This window comes from Pelophylax lessonae, assembly GCF_965119305.1.
Source record: "Pelophylax lessonae genome assembly, chromosome: 2".
NCBI lineage: Eukaryota > Metazoa > Chordata > Amphibia > Anura > Ranidae > Pelophylax > Pelophylax lessonae.
In genome coordinates, this window is record NC_138769.1 from 74,693,881 (window position 1) to 74,708,914 (window position 15,034).

The window sequence follows — 15,034 nt, forward strand, 5'->3', positions numbered from 1 at the left end:
GCTGTGGAGCTTTAAGTGCTGAATGCAGGTTTAAAAACTGTCCTAAGCCTTTACCTTATCCTAACTGACTAATCCTAAACCCCATCCAACGTAACCTCTTCCATAATACTTACCCCTTTAGACTTAACTTTTTACTCCGGGATTTTTGGTAGAGGTCCAATGCAAATGGGTCAAGTTTGCAGGAGTAAAAAAATGGCTCCAACGTCTGCACTTACCATATGCCATGCTCAACCCAACTAAACTAAGAGTTACTGCCTGTGGGCAAGCTAATTTCTTTGAGTCGTCAGCAGAGGCAGCTTTATTGTTTGACCAGAACAAGAAAAGCCTTCAACGTCACAATGTTGAAGGTGAAAAAGATCGATTCTCTCTGGGAGGACTACTCTACTTAAGGTCTCACTGTGTGCAGTGCTGGATGCTTTGATCTGCCAATGGATACATTTGAAGGGGGACAGCTACTTGTTAAGTAGGGATTTGAGAGGATTATGCTTTTCATCTTCTACTCCCTTTAAGTGCTTGATTTTTATTGCCTGTACTTTAGACTGAACTGTTCGACTGTTTTTTTTTTTTTTTTTTTAGTTTTTCCTTATTGGGTGAGTCATAGTTTGCCCAGTTGGTGAAAGCTCATTGTTCTGGAAGAAAACCAAGGGTGCCTGTATTAGGCTGGCAATCCCATGGCCATTGTTGGCTTCCTGTCCTTCTGTGCCACTTTTGGTGATGGCGCTCTTATTTCTCATTGCACAGTTGCTCTTTCCAGTTTGTACCTTATATTACGGCTCTTTCCAGGACCTCCTAACATTATCTTTTCTCCAAATTGAAGTACACAAGATAAAGTTTGACCTGGCTTTTAATTGCGAACATTTTTTAGTAGGCCTTTCCTGACACTCTTTTGATCGAACGTTGGCAGACCTGGTGAGAGACTTCTATTACCAGAAGAGAGACTTTCATAGAAAGACAGTCATTGAACTTCAGACACTGAGAAAAACTGTGCTGAAAGAACAGTAAAGAAATATTATGGAATTGAGGCGCAGCATATGCATCCCCAAACGAATAGGAAACAAGTTCGTAATAAAGCCAGATGGTCCAAAAGTATTTTATTAAGTATGCACATGACAACAGGAAAAAACAAAAGGCATCCAACACATTTCGAGGGACAAAACAAAACCACATTTCATCAAGGCTTACCACTTTCCAAATGTTTATAAAGCTCAGAGCAAAACTCCTGGATGTCAGTCTAAAGCACGAGGTTGATCGATGTACTGTATTTTAATAAAATCATTTTGGGCTCCAAGAATGTCTGGTGCTCCTTTCTAGTTCAAATACACTGGAAGGAGAGTGACTGCCCTGGATGGAGAGAAACTCTCCCGGAGGGAGAGACTGTCCTAGAGGAGACAACATTCCCCATTTTACAATGTACATTGTGATCAGACTGAACACCCTGTGTGCACGCCCTATAGCAACTGAAATGTAATTTTTTTATCATACTGTAGGCTTAAAGGAGGAGTTCTATGGTCACAGAATACACTTATAGTTTTTTAACATCGGCATTTTAACACCAATACAATCAATAGTTATATTTAACAATCCTATAAAGGTTTACTTGAAAATTCTTCGTTAATGTTGTAAGCTCTGCATGTCTGTTGGCCAATGGCCATCCCTTTCCGCAACTTTCCGTATCCTCTCCATGCTTTACAGCTTCTCCTCTGCTGTTTACTTTTAATTTCTAAGGAATACATATCCCATGGTACCTTGCTGCCTGCAAGCAGTGATTCCTGTACTGACTCTGCCTCCTCTCAGCACCTCTGTAGTTCAGAAGGCAAGTTCTGTGAAATTTGTGACATAGCAGTGTCTACCCACAGGGCATAGTAAATAAATATAGCATAACAAAAAGAAAAACACTATGCTCTGAAAAAAAGATACAGAGGTTTGAAAAGCTGCTAGCACTGAAAGTCCAGATACATAAACTCAAATAAAATATTGTAATTGTAGTGCAGTGCTAAGGATCGGTGAGTGAAAGCAAATCAAAGAAAATAATTAATAACAGAAACCATGTGTCGGTGATTCCAAGTGATAAAATGAACAATGTGTCAATAAGTCCACCCAAAAAGTCCAATAGGCATCAGTGAAGTGGGATCCTTATGGGTCATACACACTATACAATTGTCTTTAGATTTTTTCCTTTAGATTTACCAAAACCATATAATATGAGGTCAAATCTAAACACTTTCAATTTGTATGCAACCAGGCCGGCATTGCACTACATAGTTTAAGGTAAATCTAAAGGAAATCTAACAACAAAAGTTGTATAGTGTGTATCCAGCCTTAGTACTTGGTGATGAAAGACATTCAGGGGCAGGAGCTGTGATGCTGGACCAAAAACAGCAGAGAAAATATCATGCTCACCAAACCAAACAGTGTGGTAAAACTGCTTTACCAAACAGGAAAACAGGATTGACCACTGGATTACAGGGGGTCAAATAGCACATAGGAGATAAAGGTCTCCTTCCGACCATGCTGTGTCAATTTGACTCCAACAATACTCAAAAATAAAGCAAAAATAGCACTCTCGTAGTGTAGTAAGGTAATAAAAAGCTTTAGTAGCAAGGTAAGTATTGCACTCACAGAATGATGAAGTATTAAAAGCTCAGTGAACATCCAAACAATGTAAATGGCTTTCCTACGGGTTCCACTCTGGGCCCAAATCAAACCGACTAATCGGACCCAAGTGGTGGGATGATGTCACCATTGAAGGCCCCACGCTACGCGTTTCATCATAGATGACGTCGTCTGGGGACAGGATGGAAAGACGTAACATCCCGCATAATGGAAAGAAATACATCGGAAGCGCCATCTTAACTGCTGGCTGCAAGTGCCCAAAGTAGAGGACGCAGTATAAGAGTGTACAGTGCAGCCGATAAAGAGAGAACTAAAATTAAAATCACATAGTAAATAAATAGAGTTCAAAGAAGGAAATGTGTGAGGATATTTACAACGTAAGTGTACTAACTTCAAGATCGATAAATTGGAGTAGGCTAGAAACCATTAATATGTGGAAATGAATATATGATATTTCATTTTGATCATAGAAACACTTGAAATAAATGTGAGTTTGTACAGTAACTATGAAGTTTCAGTTTGCCTGCAGTATGGATGGCTCCACTATGATGAGCAACAGGTGCTCCTTTATTATTACTGGCTGCCCTGGATTCCTCCCCGCTCTACACCAAACAAGTAACCCATCACATGAAACAATACCATCTGAACAATCGCAACTTAGGCAGGCGTTTAAACCAAAATATAAAGCACACATAAACCCTGTATAGCTTAACACATAATGTGTCCATTTGTTTATGTAGTGTTGTAAAAGTGGAACTTTCCAGCCTATCAAGCCACTCTCAGGTCTGGCATTTTATTGCACTTATTATCCCTTTGCCCTGGCAGCCCAGGCTAAGTGGCTCTTGGAAGTTTTCCACACAAGTACTGTAGGTAAAAAGATTTGCAGAGCCCTAATGCTACAAAGTAAACCCAGCAAGGATAAGCTGAGTGGCTGCTGCTGCTGCCGCTGGGATGTTACTATAAATTATTTAAACTTCTTTTTTTTTTTTTGTCGATGCTTCTCGTTAACCTCATATCACAACACAGAGCAGTGGGAAGAAGAAAACAGCACACACCATGATAACAACTGTGATTAAAATGCCTCTCGCTGACGGAAGGACATTACTACCAAATGACTTTGATTATCTGCTGGAATATAATAAAGAAAACACACCGTCAGTGATTCTATTGTGTAATAAAGGTTGCCACCTGGGCACCGGGAATAAATCCATATCCCCTTTAACCCCAGTGGATGCCAATGCTTGTATAGCTGCCAACAGCACAAAATCGTTTTAAGGGATCCTTTGCTAATAAAAAAAAGTGGACCTGAGCAAGCACTGGTGTCTCACAGAACAGCGGGGCGTTCATTCTATCTAGGCGTATTTACAAAACTCAATTAGAAAATGCTCCTTTCTGAATTTTTAATATGCCTCTTAAAGTGAACCTGTCACTTGGGATGCTAGATCACACTTTTGTATAGCAGTCTGAATCAATGGAGAAATCTCTTTCATTGCCAAGTAATCAACAGTGGAAAACCAACATATTTGACTCTGTGAGTCTGAATCTTCAATTTTTTTATGGTCTTTGACACTGCTGCTGATTATTCAAAATGGCCACACCAAGAACACATTACCTTTTAACATAAATCCAGGCACTGGCTGACTGGTAGAAGCACATCTTTTTTTATCCAACTGCCTGTTGCCCAAGTTTTCTTTGTTGATAATAGACATAAAGGTTGATTTACTAAAACTGGAGAGTGCAACATCTGGTGCATGGTAGCCAATCAGCGTCTAATGGCGCTTTTCCACTGCATGGAACCGAATGGTTCGGCAGGCTTTTGTACTTTTCCACTGCTGGTACCGCATGGTACAGTGTAGGAGCAGTTCGGTTCGGTACGATACGGCGGCGCTTTTCCACTGCATGGAACCGAACGGTACGGCTCTCAAAAACATTACCACCTCGATTGTGGTTCCAAGAGGTACCATACCCGGTACCATATCCCACAATCCTTTGCATGCAGTCACTACTAGCCACTGATTGGTCAGAGAATCCCACCCACCCCGTTGTTATCCCACCCACTTAACTTTAATACTACTTTAGTGGAAAAGCAAACCATACCGTACCGTACCGAACCGTTCCAACACCGTACCATGCGGTACCAGCAGTGGAAAAGCAAACCAGGCCAAGCAGGGCCTTGCAGTCGAAAAGTGCCATAAGTTCAGCTTTTTCAGTTGAGCCGGAAGCTGATTGGTTTCTATGCAGAGCTGCGTCAGATTTTGCACTCTCCAGTTTTAGTAAATCAACCCCATAAATTATTTCATCTTTTAGGCCTGTGGTTCTCAACTCTAGCCCTCAGGACCCACCAACAGGCCAGATTTTAAGTATTACCTTGGGGAGAAGCAGACTAGAATACTGCAATCACTGAGTAGCAAATTATATCACCTGTGATGTATTTCAGTTATCTTGCAAATCTGGCCTGTTAGTGGGTCCTGAGGACCGAAGTTGAGAACCACTGTTTTAGGGGTATTAAACCCAAAAGCAAACATCTATTATATCACACCTTACAAATCCTTAGACATGTAGGCTGCATTCGTTTTCTTTTTTTGACTTCCTTTCCTTTATTTTCACCTGATGATCTGGTCAGTAAATCTGTTGTTTATCAACAGAACAAGCTGTCTTGCAGATAAAGAGTTGAGGCAAACCATTTAACAGTGACAGGGGCACTCAGACTTACTTTTGTAATCCACACTCTGGAATGAAAGATTTGTACTGATTTTCTGATTTTGCTTATATCCCTACCAGGGTAATTTATGATCGCCTCTTCAAAATATATATGCCCCTGAGGAAGCGGTGTATTAACCCCGAAACATGTCGGGCAAGGTCCTGGAACAGCTCACAGACTCTCCAGTCTCATTTAGAGAGATCTATTTTAATGTCAATGTATATGTAGCACTTTTATGTTACGTCATGTTTGTCTTTTTTATATTTTTGTCTAAATAAAATCAAACTCATGTTTTAACTTTATTTGTATAACTTTTTGGTACGGTGCCATTAAAAATGCCCACAGCTCTCTCCTTTTCTCTTGTCGTTTCTATTTTTCTTTTCTCTTTTTGGTTTTCTTTATTCTTCCTTTCTTCTTTTTTTCTATTCTCTACTTTTTCCTGGCTTTTGTATTTCCCTCATTCTTTTTTTACTGCTCTGGACGCCACATTCCTATGTGATTATGCCAATGATCAGCTTGTATTTGTTTATGCAAAGCCTTTACCCCAATAGGAAAAAAAAAACTGCTGTGAAGTGTGAGCTGGAGTTTGGCTTCAATTTTTTTTGTGTATCTAAATCTGCTAATACATCCAACCCCCCCCCCCCCCCCAGACTGCTGTCCAAAGGTGCCCATTGTGATCCTTCATCCAGAGTGGGGGTGCTCTATTACAGGAGGTGTTTTACTGGCCAGATCACCGGGTGAAAAACAAGCCTAAAAAAAGAAAACTAATGCAGCCATCACATCTAAGGATTGGTAAGTTGCAATATATTACATATTTCATTTTGGATTTAATACTGCTTTAAAGGCTAAAAATTCTAGTAATATACAGTAATACATGAGGATACCAATTAAATAACAGGGACAGATAACAAATTTAATAATCCAAATGGAGGATTTCGAGGTACAAAAGTTTTCCAGGTACAAATCTCGAAAACCTGTAAATATCATAACAAATCCATCACATTTGTAAACCATGGCAATGGTACCACAACGGGTTAAGCTGGACAAGCAAAACTTTGTGATCTGCCATTCGCTAGCCATCTAATGTCATCCTTCAGCTACTTTTCATTTAAGCCAAACTTAAGCTGACTGTGATCCTAATATTACAAAGCATTTGCCATCCCCTTCTCTATAAGCAATTCTTTTAATAAGGTCAATTTAATTTACCTCTATAATCACATCAGCAGCAGAATATTAATCTTGCTGCCGGCATTCGCAATCCACAGCTTTCCTAAATGACAATACGCAGAATTTCGGAAAAAAAAAGGAGTTCTAATTCACGACCAACTTTTTATTTGTTAACATTTAAAGGGCAGCTGAAAAGCAACGCGCTGCGAATCAATCTGCGCGGCGGGCCTCAAATCTCCCTAATGCCATTAAAAACGGCAGGCGTAGGACACAAACAGCGAGGCTTACACGTCGCATGCACTTGTGAACTCAGAAGAGCCGTCTTATTGAAAGTTAAGCCAAAAAAATCTCAACAAACCGGACCAACCACTTACAAAAAAAAGTTCCAGAACTCCAGGAATGCCTGAAAATGGCCATCAGTAGAACGTAGCAACATCCAGGACGGGTAGTAAGAAAGTTTTTGGTGACTTACCTCCTTTCCAGTTTTTGCCCTTGGTTCTGCTAACCTTGCTTAGATATCCACCATGGAAGAGCAAGGTGAAGAGGAGAATAAGTTCAGGGGTGATATTCCTGCTTCTCAATGAAGATAACATGTCCGGATGATCATTTCACACCATTTCTAACATATCCTTTGACTCCACGGTATACCTTTATGTTCCCCCCTCTGTTCTTTCTCAGCAAGAAGTCATTAATCACTGAAGAATCAGAGCACACAGTGGCTTTGCCATAGCTGGATGTAGAAGCAATATCTTAGAGATGTAGCCCTGAGGAAAAAGCACATTTCTTCAATCCTCCTGCTTCATCAACATACAGAGCAAGGATGCTGAGAGCACTGTGCTGCTAGTTCACGCAGGCAAATGCACATATCCCCCTCGCTCTCTCTCTCTCACTCTCTCTCTCCCTCTATCTCTACACTTTGCTTATGTTCAGGAGAATATCCTGCTATTGTTTCCACCGAAAGATTGATTGACAAATATAAAAACTGTAATGACTGTGTCCAGCAAGGAGGATAGAGAGAAAATATTGCCAGGGTTGGTCCAAAACCGAGGAGAGAGGCGGTTGTCCTGACAGCTCAAAGCTTGGCTGATCCTGATCCTAATAGCCGTGCAAGCAACTAAATTGCTCTTTTAAGAGTAATAGGGCTTCAGTAAAAGCTGGTGTCACTGGCACTTGGGTGGAAAGTGCAGGTTTTCTACAATTCCTGAATGAAATCAATGCAGACCAGCCTGAAAATATTTAGGTTTCAACATATAGGCAACATTCAGGGTTTCCATTGCCTTTCCTAATAGGTGGAGGTGGATGCTTGCTGTAGTACAACATGCAAATGTTCAGGTCTCTGCTCTATTGTATTAGTTCTTCAGATTATTTGGTGATATAAAAATAGATTTTATGTATCTCCCATGCAGTAATTATTGATGCCTCCTCTTCAATTATTTATTCTTCAGAAGGAAAGTACAAGCTTGTTCTGCTTTATATTGCATGAAAAGCGACCAGATAAGAGTCATCTGCAGTCGTAATGTTCTCGAAAGGCTTCCGCTACATATCTCAGGCTTTTTTTTTTTTTCTCACAGGGAACGTCATGAATATTAGAGTTGTGGGAGTTTAACTGCTTGCAGGTAATCAGGCAGTGAAGGGGTTAAAGGGGGCCCCTACGCTGTTGGATTGAGGGAGTCATGTAAAAGTGTTTGTGAATGGAGTACGGGATTTGGCAGTGCTCAGAGCACGTGCCGAACGTTTAATGAGAGGTCGTGAATGTTTAATGTTTGGCAAATTTATGTCTAGCAACTAGTACTAATCAAAGCTGAACATGGTCAATTATAAAAGTCGATGGATGATATTAGTAGACTTTTTTTTGCATTATGATTACCTTTATGCTGCTTGTGGATTTTAATGTATAGCTGCATGCATGAATTATGCATAAGCACTGTGTCTTCCATTAAAACGTCATAGGATATTGAACTTTAAAAAACTGACATGATGTTCGTTTCCTTTTATGATGGAGGGGTGTTGATTCACACAGTATTCTCTGCACTTATGTCATAGTACTATGTTTGTGTACAAATTAAACCAGAGTTTCCCAACCAGGGTTCCATGGGGTTCTTCCACAGGTTGTTAGGGGGGTTCCTTGAGTAATTAGCAATTTCTGCTTCTCAGATAAGTTCCTACTGACACCATTGATCTTTTTAACTATCTGTAAGGGGGTAATTCTTCCCATTCTTCTTGACCACAAGTGTAAGAAGTATTCTTCCCAGTGACCACCACACTAATGTTTCACACTTGAGTTGTAGACATGGTAATTTTTTGGCTTTCCTGGAAAGTTATTTCAAGGGTTCCTCTATGTTAAAGAGGTTGTAAACCCAAATTTGTTTTATTTTTTTTTCAACCTGAAAGAGAAACCCATAATGAGCTAATATGCATCGCATACTAGCTCATTATGAAATACTTACCTTAGAAAGAGCCCCCGCCGTGCCGCCCGCTTACCTATATGAACATGTCGCCCGTCTTCCGGGATCGCGGCATCGGCCATCTGATTGGCCAGAGCCGCGGTGACGGCACGCACGCGCGTGCGCGGGAGCCAACGGTCACGGCACGGGGCTCTGAAGGAACGGCACCAGCGGCCATTCCTTCAGAGCGCATGCGCCAGTGATGTCACTGGCTGCATGTAAGGTAAATATCTCCTAAACGGTACACGTTTAGGAGATATTTACAGTACCTATAGGTAAGCCTTAATATAGGCTTACCTATAGGTACAACTTGCAGAGGAGGGTTTACTTCCTCTTTAAGAAGGTTGAAAATGGCTGACTTACTAAACCCAAAACCTGAATTCATTATTTTTGGGCTCCCATAGTACACAGAACATGGAAATGCAATTATGTTAGTAACTATAAATGGATAAATACCTTTTCTCATCAGCAGTATATAGCAGTCTTGTGACTTATATCAGTTCCTAGTAAAGCTTGTAGGAGAAGTTTTCATTCTCCCCTGATCCTCTGTCTGGACAGTGCTGATTGGCCCTGTGCTGATCACACGCACCCTCCCAAGAAAAAAAAAAAACAACTCTCTAGCAATACACATCAAACTGAGCATGTGCAGCCCATCCCCTGGCTTTGTAAATATCAGGTTATTTTTTGGAGACAGTGAAAGAAGAGGAGGATCAGAGAGACAGGATCAAACAGCCTTTATACACAATGCAGAGGATGAACCCCTTAGTTTCCACTAGTATAACAAGCATTCTTTACCACATATACAGATTCATTTTACTGTTTTGGGTTTACTAACATTTTAAACCATTGTATGGTTTGGATTTTAAAGATAGCAAATTTCAAAATGTGGTCATCATGTAAAGTATACTTTTAACACAACACACATACATGGAGGTAATCTTTTACCAACACTTTTCATTTCTGGTTTGAAAAGCCTTAGTTGAAAACCAGCTTATGTATAGAGACTACTTGCAACTTCAGCATATTTGGACAAATAAAGGATTTGGAGTGGAAATGGGTGATGGTCGGTCCAATAGAAAGACTGGACTTACGGTATGGACAGTGCTGCTAGAGTGTACTAAAAAAGAGTTATGGCACCGCCACAGGTGCCAATGTGATTTAAAGTGATAAAAGAACACAGGTTCAGCTATAGGAAACAGCACGTTTATCTCAGGCATTTAAAAAAAGTAGCACATAGCTCAAGTAAAACAGTTAGGAGGTAAAGTTACCTAAACCATAACAAATGTATTAATCTAATATGGTGATAGCCCACACTATTAGTGCCTGCTCATCCTACTACCTTAATTTAGTGTTCAAGGGCACCCAAGAGCTTCCAGATCACTATAATAAACTTTTGCAAAGTCGGCAAGTGAAACTAAGGGCTCTTTCACATGGTCCGCCTCCGTAGGCGGATCCATGCTGCTCAGCGGGGATTGATCCGCCGATCCCCGCTGAGCCGGCAGATGACAGCTCCGTCTCCGCTTGCAGTGCGGAGAGGGAGGTGTCACAGCCCCCACTGCTCTCATCTTATCCGATCCCTGAACGAATGGAAAAATAGGGTTTCCATCCGTCCAGATTTCACAGACAGGATCGGATACGGATGGCAGCAGGTGTCAGGGGAGGTGTCTCTGCTGACATCCGCTGCCCCATAGAGCTGCATGGAGGATCCGAACAGATCTGCCTAAAAAACTGACAGGCGGATCTGATCGGATCGCCCGTGTGAAAGAGCCCTAAGGCCGGCTAAGTTCACCTTTGCTCAACTTTTTTTTTTCTAAATTCCAACTCCTCTATGTACCAATATAGAAATAATGTGCTTCTTTTGCAAAAATAAAACAGCTTTCTATTTATGCTACACACGCTTATCTGACTGTCTTTGTGGCTGTTTCAAAACACTTCTCCATTACTTCTGCCATACTTCCTGGACAGATTGTAGGTCATAATGTACAGGGAGCTACAGGTTGGGAAACATGGACTTTGAAGGCACAATTATTATAAAAATACAATTTTTATTCAAATCCATTAAATAATAAAACATACATGTATACATGATAGAAAATATATAGTCAAAAAACACTACATAAATAATTGGCTTAGCCCACTCCAGCACCAGGCTGATGGAGCAATAAACCTGATAGTGTTAGAATATACAGTAGATTAAGCTTGACATGTTTCGCTATGATACGCTTCTTCGGGAGCCTATTTTCTTTTCTAATCTTTCATTTAGGTTCTACAAAAAGAATCACAATCAATACATTATGAAAAACAATCATCTATTTTACATAAATGGAAAAATCCTTTCACCATAGAAACACAAAGTGCATAAAAAAAATGATTTTGATATCTAGGATCCGAAAGACGACCAGGAGCAGCATGCATAGGGGCAGAGGCAGATGTGGTAGCCAAACAGATATATCAAGTATAGAGCAGTGACCCCCTAAAAGACTGATAGTGATAGCGCACACCCTGCATCCTCTACCCTCCTACCTACCCACCCCCTAAAAAAACCCTTGCAAAACACTCTCAGACCAAGTTACTTTCAATCCAAGGTTTTACTTTACTGCATTATATGCAGTAAAGTAAAAGAAACCTTCTGCATGCAGCTTTTCCCAAAGGCTTCCCAAAATACATACCCAATCTTGATCCAGAGATGTGCATGAGAGCCAAGGCTCTTTCAGCTCACCCTCCTCATTGGCTCTGATACAGCAGTGGGAGCCATTGGCTTGAGGGAGCGGGGGCCAGGGTTGAGCTCTGCTCTGTGTGTCTTCAGGGCACACAAAGTGGGGCTTTAGGAGCAAGCATTTATAGGAAGTGGCTTGTTATGGGGGCACTCTGGGGAGGGAGGGGCCAGGAGCCCCAGCGGGGGACTCAAGACAAGGAGGATCTTGGCTGCTCTGTTCAAAACAATTACACAAAGCAGGTAAGTATAACAGGTTTGTTATTTTAATAATAATAGCTTTACTATCATTTTTAAAAGTGTTAGCTTGAGTTTGACTTCAATTTGTTAGTGCACCTAAATCTGCTAGTACATCTAACACTCTCCTCCTCCAGACTGACAATACTGCTGTCCAAAGAGTCTCTGTATCTCCTTCATCCAGAGTGGGGGCACTCTAATACAGAAGGTGTGTTACTGGTCAGAGGGAAAAAAAGCCTAAAAAAGAAAACTAGTACCTGCATCTATTGATTAGTAAGCTGCATTATTCTTTTTTGGTAAACATTTTTGGTTTTGGGTTTCATACCGCTTTAGGTTTTTATGCAATAAACTTGTACATATAAATTCTCTCTGGGAACATCTTTAAAGGTAAGCAACGCGATTTTGAGGTATTGCCATTTTTGCCTAATAGTTGGAGTCTTTGGAAAGTTTTAGAAGTTACCATAAGCATAAAAAATACTTTGATATCTGTAAAATAATTATGGAGTACTGTAAGTTTTTAAATCACCAAGATGAATAAATTACTTTAAAGTTTGTGATATTCAATATTACACTTGGTTCATTGCTGACCCACCTTCAGAATTTTAAGTAATATTCTTCTAAGGTTAAAAAAAATAAATCGTAAATGACTGCAGATTTGTACATTTTAGTGTCTAAGGAGCATTGCTAAATAACCACAAGTACCAAAGATACCAGGTGCCCTTTAGGGCAGGGATCAAACATTCTATGAGCAGAACCGTTAAATAATGATTTAAATAGCACTGGTTTCAAATAAAGAAGTTATTTTCAATTTGGTAATTATTTATCATCCAGTCTTAAAACATATCCAAATACAATACTGCAGACAGCTACTGTAATTCTTCCAACAGGAAAGATATAACAAAACCAAAGCAAGAGTAAAATAAAAAGATTTTAAAGGGAAAAATACACCATCTGGAGCTGTGCAGAGTTTGCATTGTTTGCAGAGTAAAGCTGGCTGGATTTAGGCAGGGACTGAGACAAATATAGATCTATGTCTATTGATCGACTTCTGTACAACCATTATGTTAGGGTTTTCCAAACAATCTGTGTTGCCGGCTGTAGCCAGCAACAGCGATCATTGTGTTCTAACCTCAAATGTCTGGATGGGCCAATCGGCACATTTTTTTTTCAGTTAACCCCACTGGTTGAAGGGAAAAAAAAAATCTATGACCTAACATACAGTAGGCTGATGAGCAAGAGGCCCTCTTAATGTGATTCCCAGTATGCTTAGCAGCTCCAATGATAGGAATGAGGGCGCAGAGCTGCCAATACAACAGTTTTTCCTTCAGATCTGATATCCACCCAATAAATGTTCAGAGGAGATGCAGAAAGATGAGGTGGAGTATTTTATTATGCTCAATGGACACACCCAGTTATCCTGAGCACCCCTATGTCTTCGCGTGACAAAGTTTCGCAACTGACAACTAGCATTTTTTTTTATCAGAATGAAATTATGATTTTTTTTTAACCACTTTACCACCGGAGGATTTTGCTGTCTTCCGTCCAGGCCACTTTTTGCGATTCGGCACTGTGCGACTTTAACTGACAATTGCGCGGTCGTGCGACGCCATACCCAAACGAAATTTACGTCCTTTTTTTCCCACAAACAGAGCTTTCTTTTGGTGGTATTTGATCACCTGTGCGATTTTTACTTTTTGCGCTATAAACAAAAAAAGAGCGTTTATTTTGAAAAAATAACAATATTTTTCACATTTTTTTATATGAAATTCCCCCCCAAAAAAATGTAAAAATCAAATTTTTTTTAAATTTTTGCCCAATTTGTTTTCTGCTACCTATGTTTAGTAAAAAAAATCGCAATAAGCGTATTTTGATTGGTTTGCGCAAAAGTTATTGCGTTTACTAACTAAGGGAAAGATTTCTGTCATTTTTGGTGTTTTTTTTTAACGCGTAATGGCGGTGATCTGCGATTTTTTTTGCGGGACTGCGACATTGCGGCGGACAGATCGGACCCTTGACTGACATTTTTGACACTTTTGGGGGTACCAGTGACATTTCTACAGTAATCAGTGCTATATATATGCACTGTTACTGTAAAAATGACACTGGCAGGGAAGGGGTTAATTTTATTGGAGAGGGAGGGGTTAATGTATGCCTGGTGCTTACTGACGTGTGGGGGGGGAGGTGACTGTGTGACAGAAGGACAGATCGGATGTCCAGCTATGCTGAACACTCCGATCTGTCAGTCCCTGTCACTATGGAGATCCACCTGCTGTGTTTACATACAGCGGGCGGATCTCCAGACTCGATCCCCGACGATCGGGGCAGAGCAGCGGCAATCGCCGCTGCTCCTCCGCTGGCCCGACTCCCGCTGTGAATGAACACAGCGGGAGCGAGCCTCCGGCGGCGCGCGAGCGCCGCCCACAAGGGGCGGAGTCCAGCGACGTAGGTCTACGTCGCTGGACGGGATCGCGGCACTTTGCCGCAGTAGCCTCCATGTAAGCGGAGGTAAAGTGGTTAAATACCAAATATGGTATAGATCGTTTGCATATTTCTCTTAGGTGGTCTGATGTGTTTTATATACCTTCTGAACCTTGTAAGTTAGGTGTGTTTGATGTCCAACATATTGACATCTTCTTAGCCATTAGTGTAACCCCTTTTTATGAAGGTAACTTAATTAAAGTAGGAGTTATGGAATATGGTTTAAAATGTACAAAAACCCAGGAGCCTGCATTCACTAAATCTGGTCTCTCACAGTACACATAACATGGAAATGTAAATATTTTAGTAAATATAAACTGCTACAGTAGCTCACAAAAGTGAGTACACCCCTCACATTTTTGTAAATATTTTAATATATCTTTTCATGTGACAACACTGAAGATATGACACTTTGCTACAATGTAAAGTAGTGAGTGCACAGCTTGTATAATAGTGTAAATTTGCTGTTCCCTCAAAATAACTCAACCCACAACCATTAATGTCTAAACCACTGGCAACAAAAGTGAGTACACCCCTAAGTGAAAATGTCCACATTTGGCCCAAAGTGTCAATATTTTGTGTGGCCACCATTATTTTCCAGCACTGCCTTAACCCTCTTGGTCATGGAGTTCACCAGAGCTTCACAGGTTGCCACTGATGCTGGTGGATGTTAGAGACATT

The 15,034-nt window shown here is 40.6% G+C and overlaps 1 protein-coding gene across 10 annotated transcripts in view; it reads right to left on the reverse strand.

The window, feature by feature from the left end:
• ROBO2 (roundabout guidance receptor 2) overlaps positions 1 to 7,931 on the reverse strand; it is a 1,381,003-nt gene extending 1,373,072 nt beyond the window's left edge. Inside the window, exon 1 of one of the 10 annotated variants that reach the window (XM_082246200.1) lies at positions 6,954 to 7,931. In XM_082246200.1, the coding sequence (XP_082102326.1) occupies positions 6,954 to 7,074 (121 nt within the window). In that variant the 5' untranslated portion in view covers positions 7,075 to 7,931. The remainder of the gene's footprint in view (positions 1 to 6,953) is intronic. The other 9 variants (XM_082246196.1, XM_082246202.1, XM_082246194.1 and 6 more) reach the window with 9 other exon arrangements.
• Between the last annotated feature and the right edge of the window lie 7,103 nt (positions 7,932 to 15,034).